This window comes from Solanum dulcamara, chromosome 5 (genome assembly GCF_947179165.1).
Source record: "Solanum dulcamara chromosome 5, daSolDulc1.2, whole genome shotgun sequence".
NCBI classification, from domain to species: Eukaryota; Viridiplantae; Streptophyta; class Magnoliopsida; order Solanales; family Solanaceae; genus Solanum; species Solanum dulcamara.
Window position 1 is genome coordinate 70,046,969 of NC_077241.1, and position 16,780 is coordinate 70,063,748.

At 30.0% G+C, this 16,780-nt stretch overlaps 1 protein-coding gene and 1 non-coding gene across 7 annotated transcripts; one reads left to right on the top strand and one right to left on the bottom strand.

The window, feature by feature from the left end:
• Positions 1-2,074: 2,074 nt before the first annotated feature.
• Positions 2,075-9,353, bottom strand: LOC129889538 (rop guanine nucleotide exchange factor 14-like). 6 transcript variants are annotated; one of them, XM_055964883.1, is made up of 9 exons: positions 9,107-9,353; positions 8,217-8,330; positions 7,775-7,870; positions 4,876-5,262; positions 4,189-4,343; positions 4,029-4,103; positions 3,666-3,935; positions 3,225-3,572; positions 2,075-2,624 (listed from the first exon to the last, which is right to left on the bottom strand). In XM_055964883.1, exons 3-9 carry the CDS (start codon positions 7,848-7,850, stop codon positions 2,244-2,246), a joined length of 1,692 nt encoding a protein of 563 aa, XP_055820858.1. In that variant the 5' UTR covers positions 7,851-7,870; positions 8,217-8,330; positions 9,107-9,353; the 3' UTR covers positions 2,075-2,243. The 6 variants fall into 6 exon arrangements, with proteins under 6 accessions (XP_055820858.1, XP_055820856.1, XP_055820859.1 ...); XM_055964881.1 differs by having other exon boundaries at positions 7,775-7,920; XM_055964884.1 differs by lacking the exon at positions 8,217-8,330.
• A 4,164-nt stretch (positions 9,354-13,517) lies between these two features.
• On the top strand, positions 13,518-13,590 carry TRNAK-CUU (transfer RNA lysine (anticodon CUU)). Its single transcript has one exon. It is a non-coding gene; the product is annotated as a tRNA-Lys (tRNA).
• The last annotated feature ends 3,190 nt before the right edge of the window (positions 13,591-16,780 follow it).

Consider the following 16,780-nt stretch of genomic DNA (forward strand, 5'->3'; position numbering starts at 1 on the left):
TAATTAAGAGTAGTGCCTAATCGTTACTTGTGCTATAGGTTAATTTTTACTGATTTCTTTTTTGTTTTACCGCGGACCAATGAGAGCAACTACATCGATAAAAATCATTTGCGCTCGATTTATATAAAAATAATTTTAAATTTAGAATGATTAATTAATTTTGAAAATAATTAAGTAATTATAATTGAATGAGATAATCCAAAGAACAAACACATATCATGAATATTTATTAATGCATATAAAATCTCCTCTTGCTAGCAACACCAATTTGTATGAACGTTTAATATTATTGCAATTTGATTCTATCATATTAAGAATTGTGGTAAGATGAATATGATCTCTCTTTTCTTAATCAAATATCTTCAGTTTCAACTTTCAAAATAGAACAAATTCTAATAAAAAATGTTTTCTTTTTAATTGATCTTCTGTAAATAATTTCAAAGCAATTAATGCTTCGAAACAAAAAGATGTCACGTCCATCATTCATTGAATTAGACCAATATTTCCAATTTCATTTCAAGTAGCTTAGAATCATTAAGGCCAAATCTAAAGCTAATTTTTTTTTCAACCCCCATTTTTAAACATTAAATCAAGAAATAATGTACGTCCCCTTTGTCTGAAAAAATAAAATTTCATATCAAAATGAAACTTTGTGAGATCAAACTCCAACTGTATGTGTTCGAGAACAATTTTACTTGAATTAAAGTAAGTTTTTTTATTATTAAAAAAAAAAAATCAAACCAAACAACTGTAACGAATATTTATTTTTATCCGGTGTATAATTATGAAACTGTTAAGAAGTTTTTATACAAGCACATGTTACACATTGTTTTTTTTTTAAAAAAAAATTAGCTTAATGCATAATCAATCACTTAAATTTACCAAAATATAGTATTAGACATTTGAACAGAATCATATCTTATTATGATTAATTTAATTATCTAGACTATGTATTAAGCCCTTTACTGCTTTGAGTTTTGCCCAAATGAGACCAAGTTTCGTTTCTTATCTTTCTTTCTTTTATTCATTTGAGCAGTCCAATCCTGAAATTGTAGGTCCCTATTAAAAATATTTTGATAAGTTATATGAAAATTATTTTATATATAATGAAAATACCAAAAAAAGAAGTAATACTCAAATTTAAATAATTAAATGACAAAAATAAACCCTTCATATAATAAGAATATTTATTTGTTCTAAAAGTTATTTTAAATATACATTATGTAATATTTTTAAGGGACTATTTTGAAATCTATCCTCTAATATATGAGATTAATAAGTGCATATTTTGTCAAATTTAGTTTCTAACTGAAATTAAGTAATAACTTGTAAAGTTGCATATATAGAGTAACTTTGTAATGATTTTTCAATCAATTCAAGGCATCAAATAAAACATATTCTAAGCTATTTTTAAGCAGCTTAACACATTTTTTTTGGACAATTTTAATTAACAATTCTAAGTAAAAGTACAATAATCATTATGTCATAACATGAGAAGATTCATTATATTGATTCAAAACGCAAAATAACTTTACATTCAATTAAACTACTGAATATCATTAGATTTCATCAACCCGCAAAATTAGGAGAGATCAATGGCGACATGTGTTGCTCATTAATAGAGTAAAATCTTTCTAGTTGAAATTATGAAATATTATTATTTTATAGAAGTATTATTTAGTCAATAAATTAATATTTATTAATTTAAAGAATATTTTTGAAATTCAATGAATGTTAATTTTGATTACATCGTTCAAGTGATGAAACCGCAAGAAATTTAAATGAACTTTCTTGTGAAAATGATATTCATAAATTTGATGTCATAATTAATAATCTCAATTACTGCAATAAAATGTATATCAATAGTCTATTAGATTAACCGAGTGAAAATGATACATATTCAAAAGTCCAGCGTACGAAGTAGAACTATTATGAAAAATAAGGGGGAAAGAACTTAAATTTAAAAGACATTTTCTTTAACTAATAAAAAAAATTCAAATTTTCAAATTTCAAGTTTCAAAAATCACGACTTCAACAACTCAAATTTTCAAATTTCAATTTTAATTTCAAAATCTATGGTAAAACAGGAGCTTAATAATAATGCTCAACTGGATTTGTGTATTGTAAATGAGGGCAAGTTTTCAATAATAATCCATGAAAACTCAGCCTCGAGCTATAAAGCTGTTGTTTTGGCATGGAAAAGATATATCTACATAAAGATTAATAAAGTTAAACTTTGCTTATCAAGGTGAATTTGCAGCAGACATACTGCTACAAGCTTCTCTACCTATGCACCATACTCTTCGGCTTGGCGTCGCAGTTACTGAACTTAACCTTGATTCAGCAAACTCAATGTCTATATCAGAAGCATTGGTACGACGAGAATCACAAGATCGTCCATCTGTTTTATTCATCTGATCAATCAACGAGTGCCTCACACGACTAGGTATAGGACTATCTGTCAATCCTGGAATTCTTATGCCAGGAAGGTGGCATGAAGCCGCGGGAGAATTGGGATTGCTCAAAATGTCTTCTTGCAGAATCTCTCCTATCCTAATCAGGATGCTGAATGCCAGGTTCAACAGAGCACGAGAGTATGCTTCAAGAATTGAACATCCGATATCCTACAAGGATAAGAGAAGAACAAACAATCAAGAACACATTCAACAGCTATGAAATGCAATGACTCATTTCGAGTCTTGATATTCTGAACCCGGTATACACACCTCATAGCACTAGGGAGACACAATATAAGCTAAGGAAACAACTCAAGGGCATAGCAATTAACTCTGTCCTGTACTAGTGGACAAGTACATGTTAATATTATTTTTTGGTTTAGACCATTTATTGAAGACCCTAATTAAAAGCAAAATGACGAAATTCAAAACTAGATCTTGTAAATTGGTAGCATATCAAAGTTACTGACCTCCCAGACCCAAACTGCACGACCCAGTACGGTAAGAACTGAATGGATACAAACAATTCAACATGCAGACCACAGATGTGATAGCTGCTTTATCAACAGAAAGATTCTAGTTTTCTTTTAAATTATAGAGGAATAGTTTCCCTCATCTGAGAATCGCCATTCACATTCTATTCCTCCCCACTAATAAAAAAAATTGAGAACCTCGAGACTGAAACAAATGAAGTAGTGTTTATCACAAGGCTCTCCTTTCCATATTAATTCGATCTTATGGATGTAGCTATTGGGACATAAATTTTACCTTGCCATATTGGATCTTTGTGACATTGAGGAATGTCTGAGGAAGGTTTGGGTATTTATTCTTCAGTTGCTGCAGAAGAACTTCTGCTCTGCTAGATAACACCTCAATCTTGTCCAGTTCAGATATTGGATCTTTTTTGAAAGACCAAGATGTTCGAGCTGGAGATTTTTCATAGACATGTTCATCTATTTTCTCTTTCCATGCAAGTAATGCAGCCTCCAACCTGTTAACAGCTTCAAGGGCATTGTGTTCAGATCTTATGCTAAGGGAATTGAGCATAACCTCCACACATGTTGATTCCACATTCAGGATCCTATAAAGGTCCTCCCCGAGACTTGTCCTGCCAGACTGTTAGAGTGAATTGATTTTGTTACTCGGTCTTATTAAGTGATATGAACAAAGAAATACATTGTAGTAGCTTCAGTGACATAGCTCACTTGCCTTTGGAAGTGCATCTTTAATGATTGTTGGAACAGGCATTTCAGACAATACATTTTCGTTGATAGCTTTAGCAGCCTTGTAAATTTGATTCACCAATTTACCCTGATTCAACAATTTGTTTCTTTCAGAGTCAGAGAGCCCAGCTATAGGTACCTGAGGTGACGGAAGCCACCACCTTTTGCTCTCCCCAGCACTTCTGCTTCTTCCTTCTGCTCGGCTACCTACTTCCGTATACCAAAACTCAGTATTAACCATTGAATCCAGAGCTTCCTAAGCATTTCAAGAAACAATATTTAGAGTTAGAACCAAATTGATGCTTAAAACGAAATCGTCTACTTTTCTAGGATTAAAGAGACCACCTACAAGAAGCATGGAGTCCAACTTCTGAAGTGCTGGAAGATTCATATGGATGTCTGCGCGAGCTTTTGGAACCATGATCTGGTCCAACAGCAAGTAAAACTTACATTAAACTTTACTATGATGAAATACATTTATTTAGTGAATAGCTAAAAGTCACAAATACCTCCATTTTCTGGCCATCAGAACCAGTTTGTTTAGCAGGAACCAACTCAATCATATGGTTCGTAGGAGAGAGAAACCACTCCATTTCTCTCTTCCATTTCCTCTTCCCATCCTCTGCAAGTGGCTCCAATTTCCAAAGTTCTCCAAACACCGATGCTGCAAATCCAGTATCAGTATGCCAAATCAGGAGGGAAAAGGAACAGTAAAAGTGCAAAAAATAGATCAAGAATTGTAGAAGGATTTCTGAGCTCCGTGCAAATCTTTTCTGTCCCATCCCACCAGACCCCACTTGTGTGATTACACCTTTTACTCACTAGAAGTATTATCTAGTCTCATCAGCATAAGTTCCACAGTGCAGGACCTAAACTTGTGCCTAGACACAGCTCATGGATCCTTACTCTTAATCAGATTTTGGATTGTAAAATTAATGCCAGTTTTACTTGATACTACAGCACTGGATCTTCATGTTTTATAGATACTTCATCTCTTGGCTGCTGAAATATCTTTTCAACAAAGAAAGTTCTTGCTGCATTTTATTAAATCTTTTTGTGTTTGTTTCCGATAATGGTGGTGTCTAGGCCATTAATAGAGCTATTTTATTGGCCCGTTAGACCTTTTAATTGTAGCATCATGAAAGAGTTAGCAAGACAATACTTGAGAACAAAACCAAATTAGCAACTCCTATTACCTGCAAGATTTGTAATGGCATTTGACAGAGCTAATGCAGTGGAAACCCCCTTGCTTCCTCCAGTCACATCCTCCCCCAGTAACAACTTTGCAAATTTTTCTTTCATTGTTTCCACATCGGAAAACTGGGTTGTATAAGCCGGCTTTTCTTTTACATAGTAATGTTTTGGGCTAGCTGAGAAATCCCACTCCTCGGATCCCTGATCATCCCTCTTCATTGTTGTCCAGTGAGACGAGAAAGATCCAAAAACATTGTTGCTGGAACTGCTACTTGAGTCATCATCATCCAAGGAATCTGTAACACCTCCATCACCTCTGCTAGTGACACTTTGATTGTCATAGGGCTGACTGTTCAAAATACTTTCAAGGCCATCATATGTTGTAATTCCTGAAAGTCATATTAAAATTTGTAGTAAGATTATGCTTAAATCTTCTAACATATCAAAAATTAGTAGTCAGATGGAGGGTAGGTTAAAGGCTAATCCAAGACAAAACACTTGTTAATTAGATGTAATGAGTGATGCTTAAATGTTGACTGCAAGATGGAAGAATAAATAGAATGATCACAAGAACATGCACAATTTATATGTCTTTTAACTAAATACTTGCAGAAGATTTAAAAATTTAAGTATCTTAAATGTGCAATTTGACTATGTTACTTATACAGCATGAATGTTGCACAAATATGACACTACCAGCATATTTAATTTGCAAGTATGTGTATGTTCATATTCTTATCGCAAACCATTCTCTTTGTTAAATATGTGAGAAATAAAAAAATGATCAGCGCAATGAAGAAATTGTCAAATTACTCCTTGACAAGAAGTAGGATCACTGGAATAGTAAACCAATAAAACATCAATACAGATCTAGATCTTCAAAGAAGATCAACTATTGAAGTAGACAATTCCTACTTTTCTGTTGAATATTATTTATATACTCATAACAAATAAATATGACTAGATGTGTAAATCAGTTAGCTCTGCATTTCTTTTTAAAATAGTGACTGTTCAAAGCTGGTTACGCTGAAAATAGTAGAAACAAGCGCCACGAACTGAAAAGAGAATTCCCGAAGTAACAGTTGATACGAATAGAAAACGTAATGATTTCACAAAAGGAAAGCAGGCTTTGTCCCCTGTGTAGTTACTTCAGGTCTTGCATGAAATTGTAGTGAAGCTTTTAGTTTCAAAGAACTACTAGAGTTAGGTCCGCCATTTTACCAAAGCATATTTTAATTGTAAACAAGAACCAGGGAAACTACCACAGATCTCTGCATGGAAAGCTTAATGATATAAATCACTACCACATATACTTATATGTATGTCATACAATACACTAACAACAACATACCCAGTGTAATCCACAAGTGGTGTCTAGAAGGGTAGAGTGTACACAGACCTTACCACTACCTTATGATGGAGAGAGGCTGTTGCCGATAAGACACTCTTGATCAACCAAAAAACAAAGTAAGCTTATAATTTCAAAATATAAGAGTATTCCTCTCCTTTCCATCTATGGAATTATTATAAAATAAAAAAAAGAAAGTTTCAAAGCATAGTTCCTCCCATGTGACTTGTAATTTCAAAATATACCTAACTAGGGCTGGGTCCCACTCTAAGACTGTTTTGTTTGTCAACTGAGGAAGTATATTTTTCAGCCATTGGCAGTTTCAAGCCATTGATCCCCAGCATTTGAGTTGTTAATTTACTGAGACTAAAGCATCCACCAGATAACTATCATGGCAATGTTCAGATTCAAGAAACATGTGCTTCACAGAAGTCAAAGAATTACACTTAACATGTAGACAAACAAGGTGGTTAGTAAATGTCGGATTCATAAGCTAAATATTAGCATTAACTTATAATTTTTTTGGCATAATACCCTGATATTGTGCTAAACAATCCAAAAAGATGACTAAGATATCATTAACTTTATTAACTCGCAAGGCAGAACTAAACAGGAAACTACTCCAATTTAGAAAAAGTTGTGTTCTTGGTGCATTTAACTGTTCATTCAGGAGCTCTATAGATGCGGCAACCCCCGTGCACATGCATCGTGGTAGGCGTGACTAGATACACACTAGACTTCCGCTAATCCCAGCTCAAGTCAACTAAGTAACTTCAACAACATGAAACATTAATTTTCTAACTATGAAGTGCAATTACTGGATACAGTTTATTCTGTCATCTACAGCTTTCCTTTTTAAAAAAATAAATAGGTAAAATAGTACTGTCTTCTACAGTTTTCTGAAAGAAGCATTAAAATCTGTAGGGCAATATTACTTTGAATACTCCACAATTCATATTATGGTCCTAGAATGGAAGGACATCAATGATCACTACCTTACTACTGACATAAACGTGACCTATATTAAATATGTCATGGTCAAAATACATATGCTTTAAAAGGGAGGGCCATATCACAAGAGCATTGATGCAGTAGGGACCCAACACTCAAGAGCTTCTTTACAAATGCTCTCTCATATCAATGAGAGGTCCCTACGATAGTCTCCGCAATTCTTTCAAGGGCGTGGACAAATTGTAGAGAATGACACTTAATACAAGCTCAAATTATAGCATTAGGATCGTTTAATTTTCTTTTGAGATGCAGCATTATAGCAACTGATCTGTTTGTTAAGTATATTACCAACAAATAGCAATCATACGAATGTTAATGTACTCCATTTTTATGACCCACTAAGTCCACACCGAAAAAACAACCTAGCAGAGAAAACACTAGAGATTGTTGGAGCAACATTTTGTGGAACTTTTGCATACCCAACCGACATTCCATCCGAAAATTATGCCTCACCAGGAAGCAAGTTGAGATCGACTACATGAAACATCATCGTCCATAATACAAAAACTAATATTTCTAACTACTAAGATGAGGAAGCTTACTCTGATTTTCATCAAAGTCAATGCTAATCTCTCTATCTCTTGTACAGCAGGCAAGTCTACTCCTCATGATTACCATCTTTAGCAATCTTGATTACCCTTTAGACCAAAATGTACTTCAGATAACTGGGAATTATCTCAAAAAGATGCTGTTCAACAACCACCAATAATAACCAAACAGTGAAAATGTCAGATGGCAAAATACAATTAATGCTACTGTTATCACTTTGAAAATAAGGCACAAGAAGCCATCAAACAAGGAAAATACATTAAAACCCTCACTTGTCATTATTATTGTGCTTTGGAGTAAAAGCTACCCCTCTAATCCTCTTATCCCCAGAAAGAAGTGGAGTAAGAAAATGAAAAAGCACTTGAATATTTAAGCTCATCCACAATTAAACCAAACCAACAATAACTATCACACAAAGGTTACAGACTTCTTTACCTCTAGGTTAAGTTATTTTCAATAGAGTCTGGGCTCAACAAGTCAATTTTAGTCGCATGTAACTCTCAACAAGTCAATTTTAGCTAACTTCACAGTCCAGCTTCCCATTCCAGTCTGCCCCAAACGACAGAAACAAAAAAGTAACAGCTCCAAAAACCAATCAAAACAAAATATATCACATATATGGTCCATAAAAATTAAAGATTTGTGACACCAATCATAATAGTGGCCCCAGTTTTGCAAGGCTCCAATTTGAGTCGGAGCTCAAAAATACTCTATTAATAAAATTATGTGAGCCCATCATAGTCAATGGCTCACTGCTCGAGCCTTGAAACAACAAAAGTTCAGAAAAGAAAAAGGAACTCACTTTTTTTACTACTTTAAAAATAGTTCATCATTATTTTAAAGAAAAATAAGGATTTAGGGGGTAAAAAGAGAACCTTTTTGCATAATAAAAGTGACTCTTTTCTGATGAAAAAGTCATAAAAAGATTTGGATAGTGTCAGAAGCTTCAGATTTATCTTTATGTTGATTTTTCTTTTTCCACAGATATTCAAAATGAAAACAGAAAATAAAAATAAATCAAACAAAGAAAGAAGAAAAACTGGAAAAGCTGGAGGTCATTGAATCTAAAATCCCTTCATGAAAAAAAATTAACAGCAGGCCAAAGACAACAAATTTGCAGCTCCCCACCCCCACCCCCAAAGGCAAAAAAAATGTTTTATTTTCTTAGCTGATTTTGTAATTTGGTCTGGTTAGCATAAGGTTTGATCCCCCACCCCCCACCCCATAGGCAAAAGGTAAAGGAAGAAAATGGGGATTGGGATGGGGGGGCAAGAAAGTGAAGAAAAAAGAAGAAATGGAGAGTGAGAATAAGATCAAGAACAGACCTTTATTTGATCAAATGAAGATACAACTTCATTCATCTATCCTCTCTGAAGGATTAAAAAAATGGTGTTTCATTCAGAAAGAGCTGCATTTATATCTACAGATTCTTGATACTAAAGAGTAATCTTGTTTTTTTTTTCCTTTCTGGTGACAAGTGTGAAAGGGGTGAAAAAGAAAAGAATGCAGAGAAGACAAGATTGGAGGAAAGGAGGAGATAGTGTGTGACAAGTGAGGTGAGAGAGTGGGTAGACAGAATATTACTAGTATTCTATAGTTGCTGTAACAGATTTTTTTTACCCCAACAAGAAATGGTTCATAAATACATTTTATTTTATCTTTTAACTCATAAATACATCTTAAACCCATAAACTTAATGACTTTGTACAATTTTAAATAGATATGTGGTTTATTATGATTAGTCACATATATTATTCTTTCTGTTTCAATTTATTTATCTGATTTTAATTTAATACAAAATTTAAAAAATGAAAAAAGATTTTATGATCTTAATTTTTGTCACTTGAAAAATTAGAATTAAACGATTATCAAAAAGAAAATAGACATTCTTTATAAAAATGAACAATAAATTAAAACACAATAAATATTTAATCAAAAAATGAAACTCACTCACTTTTTAAACTACTTATAATATTCTAACACATCATGATGAAAGAATTGAACAGTGTACTTGGTTTGCTATGAGAGGAAGATGTTATATTATATAGAGAGAGGTAGATCGATTAGATTTAAATTGGTTATTATGCTAGTTAATTAATGTAATTTTCTTAAAATAGGATTGAGGAAATCTACATTTAGTTTTAGTCAGCGAAATTTAATTTGATTACTCAGTTTGGAGTTAAATTCAAAAAAGATAGTTTGACCATAAATTATTAGCAGGAATATAACTTAGACCTTGTTCGGGTAGGCTTGTTACTTTTGACTTATGATTTTAAATTTATTTTTGTCTTTTTAACTTTAAAATAAGTTCTTATAAGCATTTTTTAAGTTTATGCAAATGCTCCAAAAATATTTATAGATTATTTTGGCATAAAAACACTTAAAATAAGTCAATTCAAACAAGCTATTAATTTTTTAAAGATTTTCTATTAATGAAAGTTGATTGTTCACTTTCAAATAACTATCTACAAAAATGATGTATAATTTTTTTCTCGATTATAGGTCGTGAAATATAATAATTCAATTAAATATTTCAAGACGTTATGACAACCCTTTGGGCATGTTTGGCACTTGTCATTCGTGCAACTCCTCTTTCACACACTCGATACATGTTGGTTATGCATGACGCATGTCATACAACGCGACATGTGTCATGCTCATCAATCGTGTTGATGTGTATTACATTTGCCAAACATTTTATCGTGTATAGACTTGAGACTTCTCTTAATCATGAAATAGTAAATTAATTCTTTGATTCTTTTAATTTTCATTAAATGTAGAAAGATACTTAATTGCTTATAAACTACCTCATAAGTTTTAATCATTAGTCTTTTTATTTATTAAACTCAACTTAATCACATGAAATTTATATCTTACATTGTTTCATTTCGCGCACATATTGTCATTCATTTAATGGGCTTAATAAGCTTTTTTACTTCGTTGTCATCAATTAACGAATTACTATAAGTCATGGTGATTATACGTTACTTTATTTGACATGGTCCTTTTTATATATTATCATACTAACTAATTACTGAACACAACTTATAATTGGAGAATACATTATTGGTTCAACAATAATGCTTAAAATATCTTTATTTAAGATAAAAATTTGTCATCATCATTTTCAACATTATGCATATAAGAGAAAACAGATAACAACGAAAATATAACGTAAATGAGTTCAACATATCAATTGCATAACATCATAAATTCTTTACATATATAGTCGTTAATTGCTATTATTGATGTCCATTCTTTCAACATGTTCTATAAATATTTTGGACGATAATGGCCAAGAATTATAAGTTTTGTGCTAGTCTGTGCAATAGACATCTTATGTTTTTGTATTTTTTTCTTTAATGATAAAGTATTTCAATTCCATATGCTTACCATCCTTCAAATATTTGTCATTTTTAGCAAAAAAGATTGTTATAGAATTATTACAATAAACTTTTAACGATTTAAAAATATATCGAATAATTCAAGTCCTGAAATAAAATTCCACAACCAATTAGCTTGAATAGTGGCCTCAAAGAATGCCACAAACTCAACTTTCATAGTGAATGTAATTATGATAAATTATTTCACACTCTTTCATGATATCGAACCTCTAGCTAATTAATCAGAACAATAATCAAATATGCAATTTTTTTCAGACAAACACATAATCTGAATCTGAATATCCCATCACATCAAGATGGTCAGAACTATTTACAAGTGAACACATAATTTTTTGTTCCTTACAAGTATCTTGATACTTTCAAGTTCAATGATCCTTAAATTACTTTGATATTTACGTAATATTTCGACAATAAAATTAATATCTGACCATATACATATTTGAATATACATTAAACTCCCAACTAAAAATAACATAAGGAATATCTTTCATTTATTCACGTTTCAATTCATTCTCTAGACATTACATAAGACTTAACTTATCTTCTTTCTGAATTGAAATGCGGCTTGATGAAGATTTTTTCATTCTTATTACAGCCTGTTATAAGATTTTTACATACCACTTGTGTTTTGGACTTTTGTACCCATGTAATTTATCATAATTCTACCACCTTATGTGGCTAGACTATTATGACGTGGACAATTCAGAACTATCCACAATAAGTAACTTCATTTTTTTTTATTATCATCATGTATGAGATTAAAGAATAATTAGTATCTGCATAAATGTGAAATTCCAATAATTCAAATATAGCATTTCCTTTCTTCACATATTTTGATACATTTATAAAATCCCGTTATTTGGTTAGTAATTCAATCATTTTTAATTACTTAAAAGTTATGCCCTTTTAATTATTGTTGTGTTAAGAAGTTATAAGTTCTAGTTGTAATTATAACTTAACCTTTACAGCTTCTTCATATGGTAGTAGTTACAAATGTATTGTATCCTATTGATATGATAAATATAATGTTTATTTTGATTTTTCTACTTAAATTTTATTGTATTAAATTTTTACTTAGTTTTTTATATTATATTAATATTTACTTAATTCTATCGTATCATATCATTTAATCCATCGTTATATAATGATTTATTTAATTTGAATATTGCGTCATTACTGATTTTTTCTTCCTTATTTATCTTTGCTCATTATTTAATAATCATAATCTATCTTTTCTTCCTTACTTAATTCTACGTGTTTTCAATTTAAAACCACATAATTAAAAAATATTTTTAAACTTTTTATAATTTTGTGCCAAGTCAAGACTACACAATCAAATTAAATCATATGAAGTAATATTTTTACTTAATGTTCAAGAATATTGGCCCCATTAAAAAAGAAAAATCATGTTTGTTCATTGAAAAGTTAATATACCAAAAACTTTACTAGTGGTAAATAGGATGATGAAGTGTGATGTGACAAAACTTAGTGGAAGAATTCAAATATCTCAAATATAGTACTACTACAATTATTGGATGGGAGCTGCTTCCTCTCTTTCCCTTTCACAAATCTCAAGTTCCATAAGCTACTCCACCCAATTTGTTATTCATTATTTCATTTAATTTCAGCCATATATTTATAAATAAATTTCATATGGTAATTGTTATATCATACTAGTTGTTTTTCGTGTAAATTGTTTTAGGTTAAGCTTCTGACTTTTCATTTAGACCACCGACATCCTTATCAAAATCATAGTTCCAGTTTAATCATAAATTTTGAAGTTGAAACTTTAAATTTTTGAACTTATGTTTGGATATGTAGTTTACTTTGAAAAAAATTGAACTTTCGTGAGTAAAAGTCTTCAAAATTTTTCATAATCTCATCAAATTTCAGGATCAAATAAATATTTGAACATATATTTTTAAAATCTAATACAAAATCTATGATCAAACGCTAGCTTAATCAAAAGGTTATGTAATTTATTATACTCACATATATTTTAATAATTTTGGAAAAGAACCTTCTAAGCTCACAAAAATATAGATAAAATTTGCGTACATCAATCCTTCTCAAACTCTATTTATGCAACTATGTTGGATATGTTTTTATTACGAATCACTTTTTGATGAGTCAAGAAGTCGTAAAAAGAATTATTGAAACTTGTATACGGTGACAAATCAAATGACATTTGTCTTGGCCCAATTAAAATCATCTGTCAGTATTTTTCTTGTAATTACTCCAAATATTACCCTTGATATTCGTCACAAATGAATTTTTTTTGTTGTTTCATCATATATAGTAAAAAATAGATTTAAGAAACTCTTAAACAAATGCCCGTCTAGCTCAGTTGGTAGAGCGCAAGGCTCTTAACCTTGTGGTCGTGGGTTCGAGCCCCACGGTGGGCGTTTTCAGATTTTTTATTAAATCTGATAATTAATGAGATTAATAAGATCTTTCTACTACAGTTTCGGTCTAATAAAAAGGAATAAATTAAATAAAACTATTTCTATTTTTTACGAAAAAAGATAAAAGATGCACTTAAATTCTAATAAAAAGGAATAAAACTATTTATATTTATAAGAAAGGTAAAAGATGCTCTTAAATTTTATATATTTTAAAGACATATTTTTTTACCCTTTCTGTATTTTTAATTATGACGGAGGAGATGAAATAAAAAATTTGACATAATTCTTTTTTCCCAATTATTATGGCATTTCATAAACTTCTATTATTTCTACCAAACTTCATAAATATATTAACTTTCTAGATGTATTTCTATCTCCTTTAGTAACGTGATATATACTTGAATTAAAATATTCATATCAAGTTCTTAACTATAAGCAAGTCTCATCACAAGCGGAGCTAGAAAATGAATTACGAGTACAATCAAATTTAATAGCTTTAATCCAAAATTTAAATTCTAAATTTTAAAAAATCAATTTAATATATATAAATTATTAAATTAGAAGTCAATAACTTAAAAATTAATTAAAATTATAAAATTTATATACTCTAAATTCTGACTCCGTCTAGTCTCACCGACAATAAGTCTCTCTTAAATATGGGACTCTCGCTTCAAGTAAAATTTAACATCAAAACGTTTTCACGTCGAAATCTAATGATTTAATTAGATTGAAATTAATGTAATGATAGGATAGCTACAACACAAATCATTGTACATATAATTTTTTAATTATTTATTTCACTTTTAGTAATTAGAAATTCTGAGCATTTATCTTATACTATTGTGAATATTAGGCCAGGATAAATATTAAACAGTCATATGTTGAATTAATCTACTGACGATGCAGAATTTGACAATAAAATATCCATTTTCATATTAAAAACACCCCTTTTACCAATGCAACGTGTTTTAAATGTGATGCTCGCACACTATAACAAAAAAAAGATTTTAGTAATAATTATTTAGTAAAAATAATACAATTGTTGTTATATTATATTTTGCGATAATAATAAATATGAATATTTATAATCAACACTTTATATAAATATAGCGAAAGACTTTAGCAACTCTGAATGCAATAACATAAACTCAAATATCGCTAAATATTATTGCAACAATAGGAAAATGTATTGTCGTTAGATGTGTCTTTTGTTATAGTAGCAATAGCTACTTCAGATTTTCAAATTGATTTAAATAAAATCTATTTTGAATTAGTTCATTATTTTCCGAAAACATTTCATTTTGATTGACGAAATATAAGAATAATCGTTTTTAGAAGTTGTTCTAATCCAAGTGGGGCCTTAACCCTTCCAAAAAAATCAATCGGTGTAGTAAGTTTTCATGTGTGAAGTCCAAAGAAAAGCCAAATCATATTATGCACACATTTATTTTGTATTTGAAGTTATTTTCACAATTCGAACTTGTGGCCCTCATGATTACCGAATAATTTTACCAAATTAAGTATTAGTGTTGTTTAAAATAAAAGGTATTGGTCTTAAATTGGACTTTTCAACCCTTCATGATAAATAAGTTGATTATCTATTTAAGTAATAGCCCGTTTGGATCAGCTTATAAGTTGTTTCCAGTTTTTTTGAGTGTTTGATTGATCAACTTAAAGTTATTTTGTGTTTAAAATAAGTCACAATAAATAATTGAGTTTGTTTGGATGAATTTATTTTAAGCAACTTATAAATTGAAAAACAACTTATAAATAATTAAAAAAAATTGGACTGCACCTACTTATTTTTTTAAAACTTATAAACAATTTCCAACTTATAAATTAATTAAAATAAGTCATCCAACTAAGTCGAAATGATTGGACTAATTTCTTTTCACCTGTCCTATATAATTAATTAGAGGCTCCTCAAGAAAAAGTAGTTAATAATGATAGAGGCGCCCATTTAATTATTAGTTCTATGCACTTTGTAATTTAGTAGTCCCAAGTAAATTATTTTATTGAAAAACGATCCCACAAATACTAGTGTTGCCTAATTTTACTGTCTAACTTTAACATAAACGATATAATTAGGCAACCTAAACCTTTGACATGTTAGATTGCATATAATTTTTATTTTCACTTTTCATTCACCAGGTATATTAATTAATTAATGACTTTAAATAAAACAATACTTGTATTCAAGGGATTAATAAAGATTGACCTTAAAGGTTAAATTGACTATTGTACTAGATTTCTTTTAGAAGTAGAAAATTTATTTGAATTCAAAAGCGGTTATACGAAATAAGCATTGTTCCTTTTAGCATAGATAAAATAATTAAAAGAAGTCTACTCGTGCTAGATTTTGGACCTATTCATAACTTAAAATTTGTGAATTTTAACTTATAACTGTTTAAGTTATTGAATTTTATATTAACAATAATATATATATGTTCAAAATTTAAATTTTGTTATAAAAACAAAGTAACTTAGATGTTACTCCCTACCTTCCATATTAAGTGAATTTTTGAGGGATTTTTTATTGTTTAAAATAATTGAATTGTTCAAAGTTCATGATAGATGTTTGAAACTTTTTTCATATTTGCCCTTTCATTTATTGAAGTTTTATATTTTCTAGGAGATAAATCACACTACTTTCAAAGTTATATTTATGATTTTACAAAAGGCAATAGTGGAAAGTATGGTTCAAATTGTGTCCTTGAATATTTTTCTTAATATGTGTGTATTGCCTCACAAATTCACTTAATATAAAATGGAGGGAGTATAAAACAACTAAGCAAATTAACAAGAAAGTAAGAGAGAAAGAGAAAGAGAGATAATTGTTTGTGTAGAGAGAATTGTATATTTTCATTTACATTTATAGTGTCTTACACAAATAAGGATAACATATTTCTTGGACAATAGAATATTGCTACAGTAACATATTCCTTGGACAAGAAAATATTGTTGCATTAACATATTTCTTGGACAAAAGAATATTGCTACAATGAGCATCTACTTGACCTATATTATTTATAACAAATTTAAGTTATTGAGTTCAATCAAATTTATAACTGATCTTTTATAATTGTTCACAATGGACCCATTAATTAAAATATATCTTGTTACACAATTAATACTCTCAGCTTAAGTTGTGCACCTATTTTGTAGGCATTTACCACTCCATGGGTCACTA

Coding starts and splice junctions, on each gene's coding strand:
- LOC129889538 (XM_055964884.1), bottom strand. CDS start 7,850: ATGGTAATCATGAGGAGTAGACTTGCCTGCTGTACAAGAGATAGAGAG. Junction 4,104..4,188: donor CTGATGGCCAGAAAATGGAG/GTATTTGTGACT, acceptor CTGTTGGACCAG/ATCATGGTTCCAAAAGCTCG. Junction 3,573..3,665: donor TTAAAGATGCACTTCCAAAG/GCAAGTGAGCTA, acceptor TCACTCTAACAG/TCTGGCAGGACAAGTCTCGG.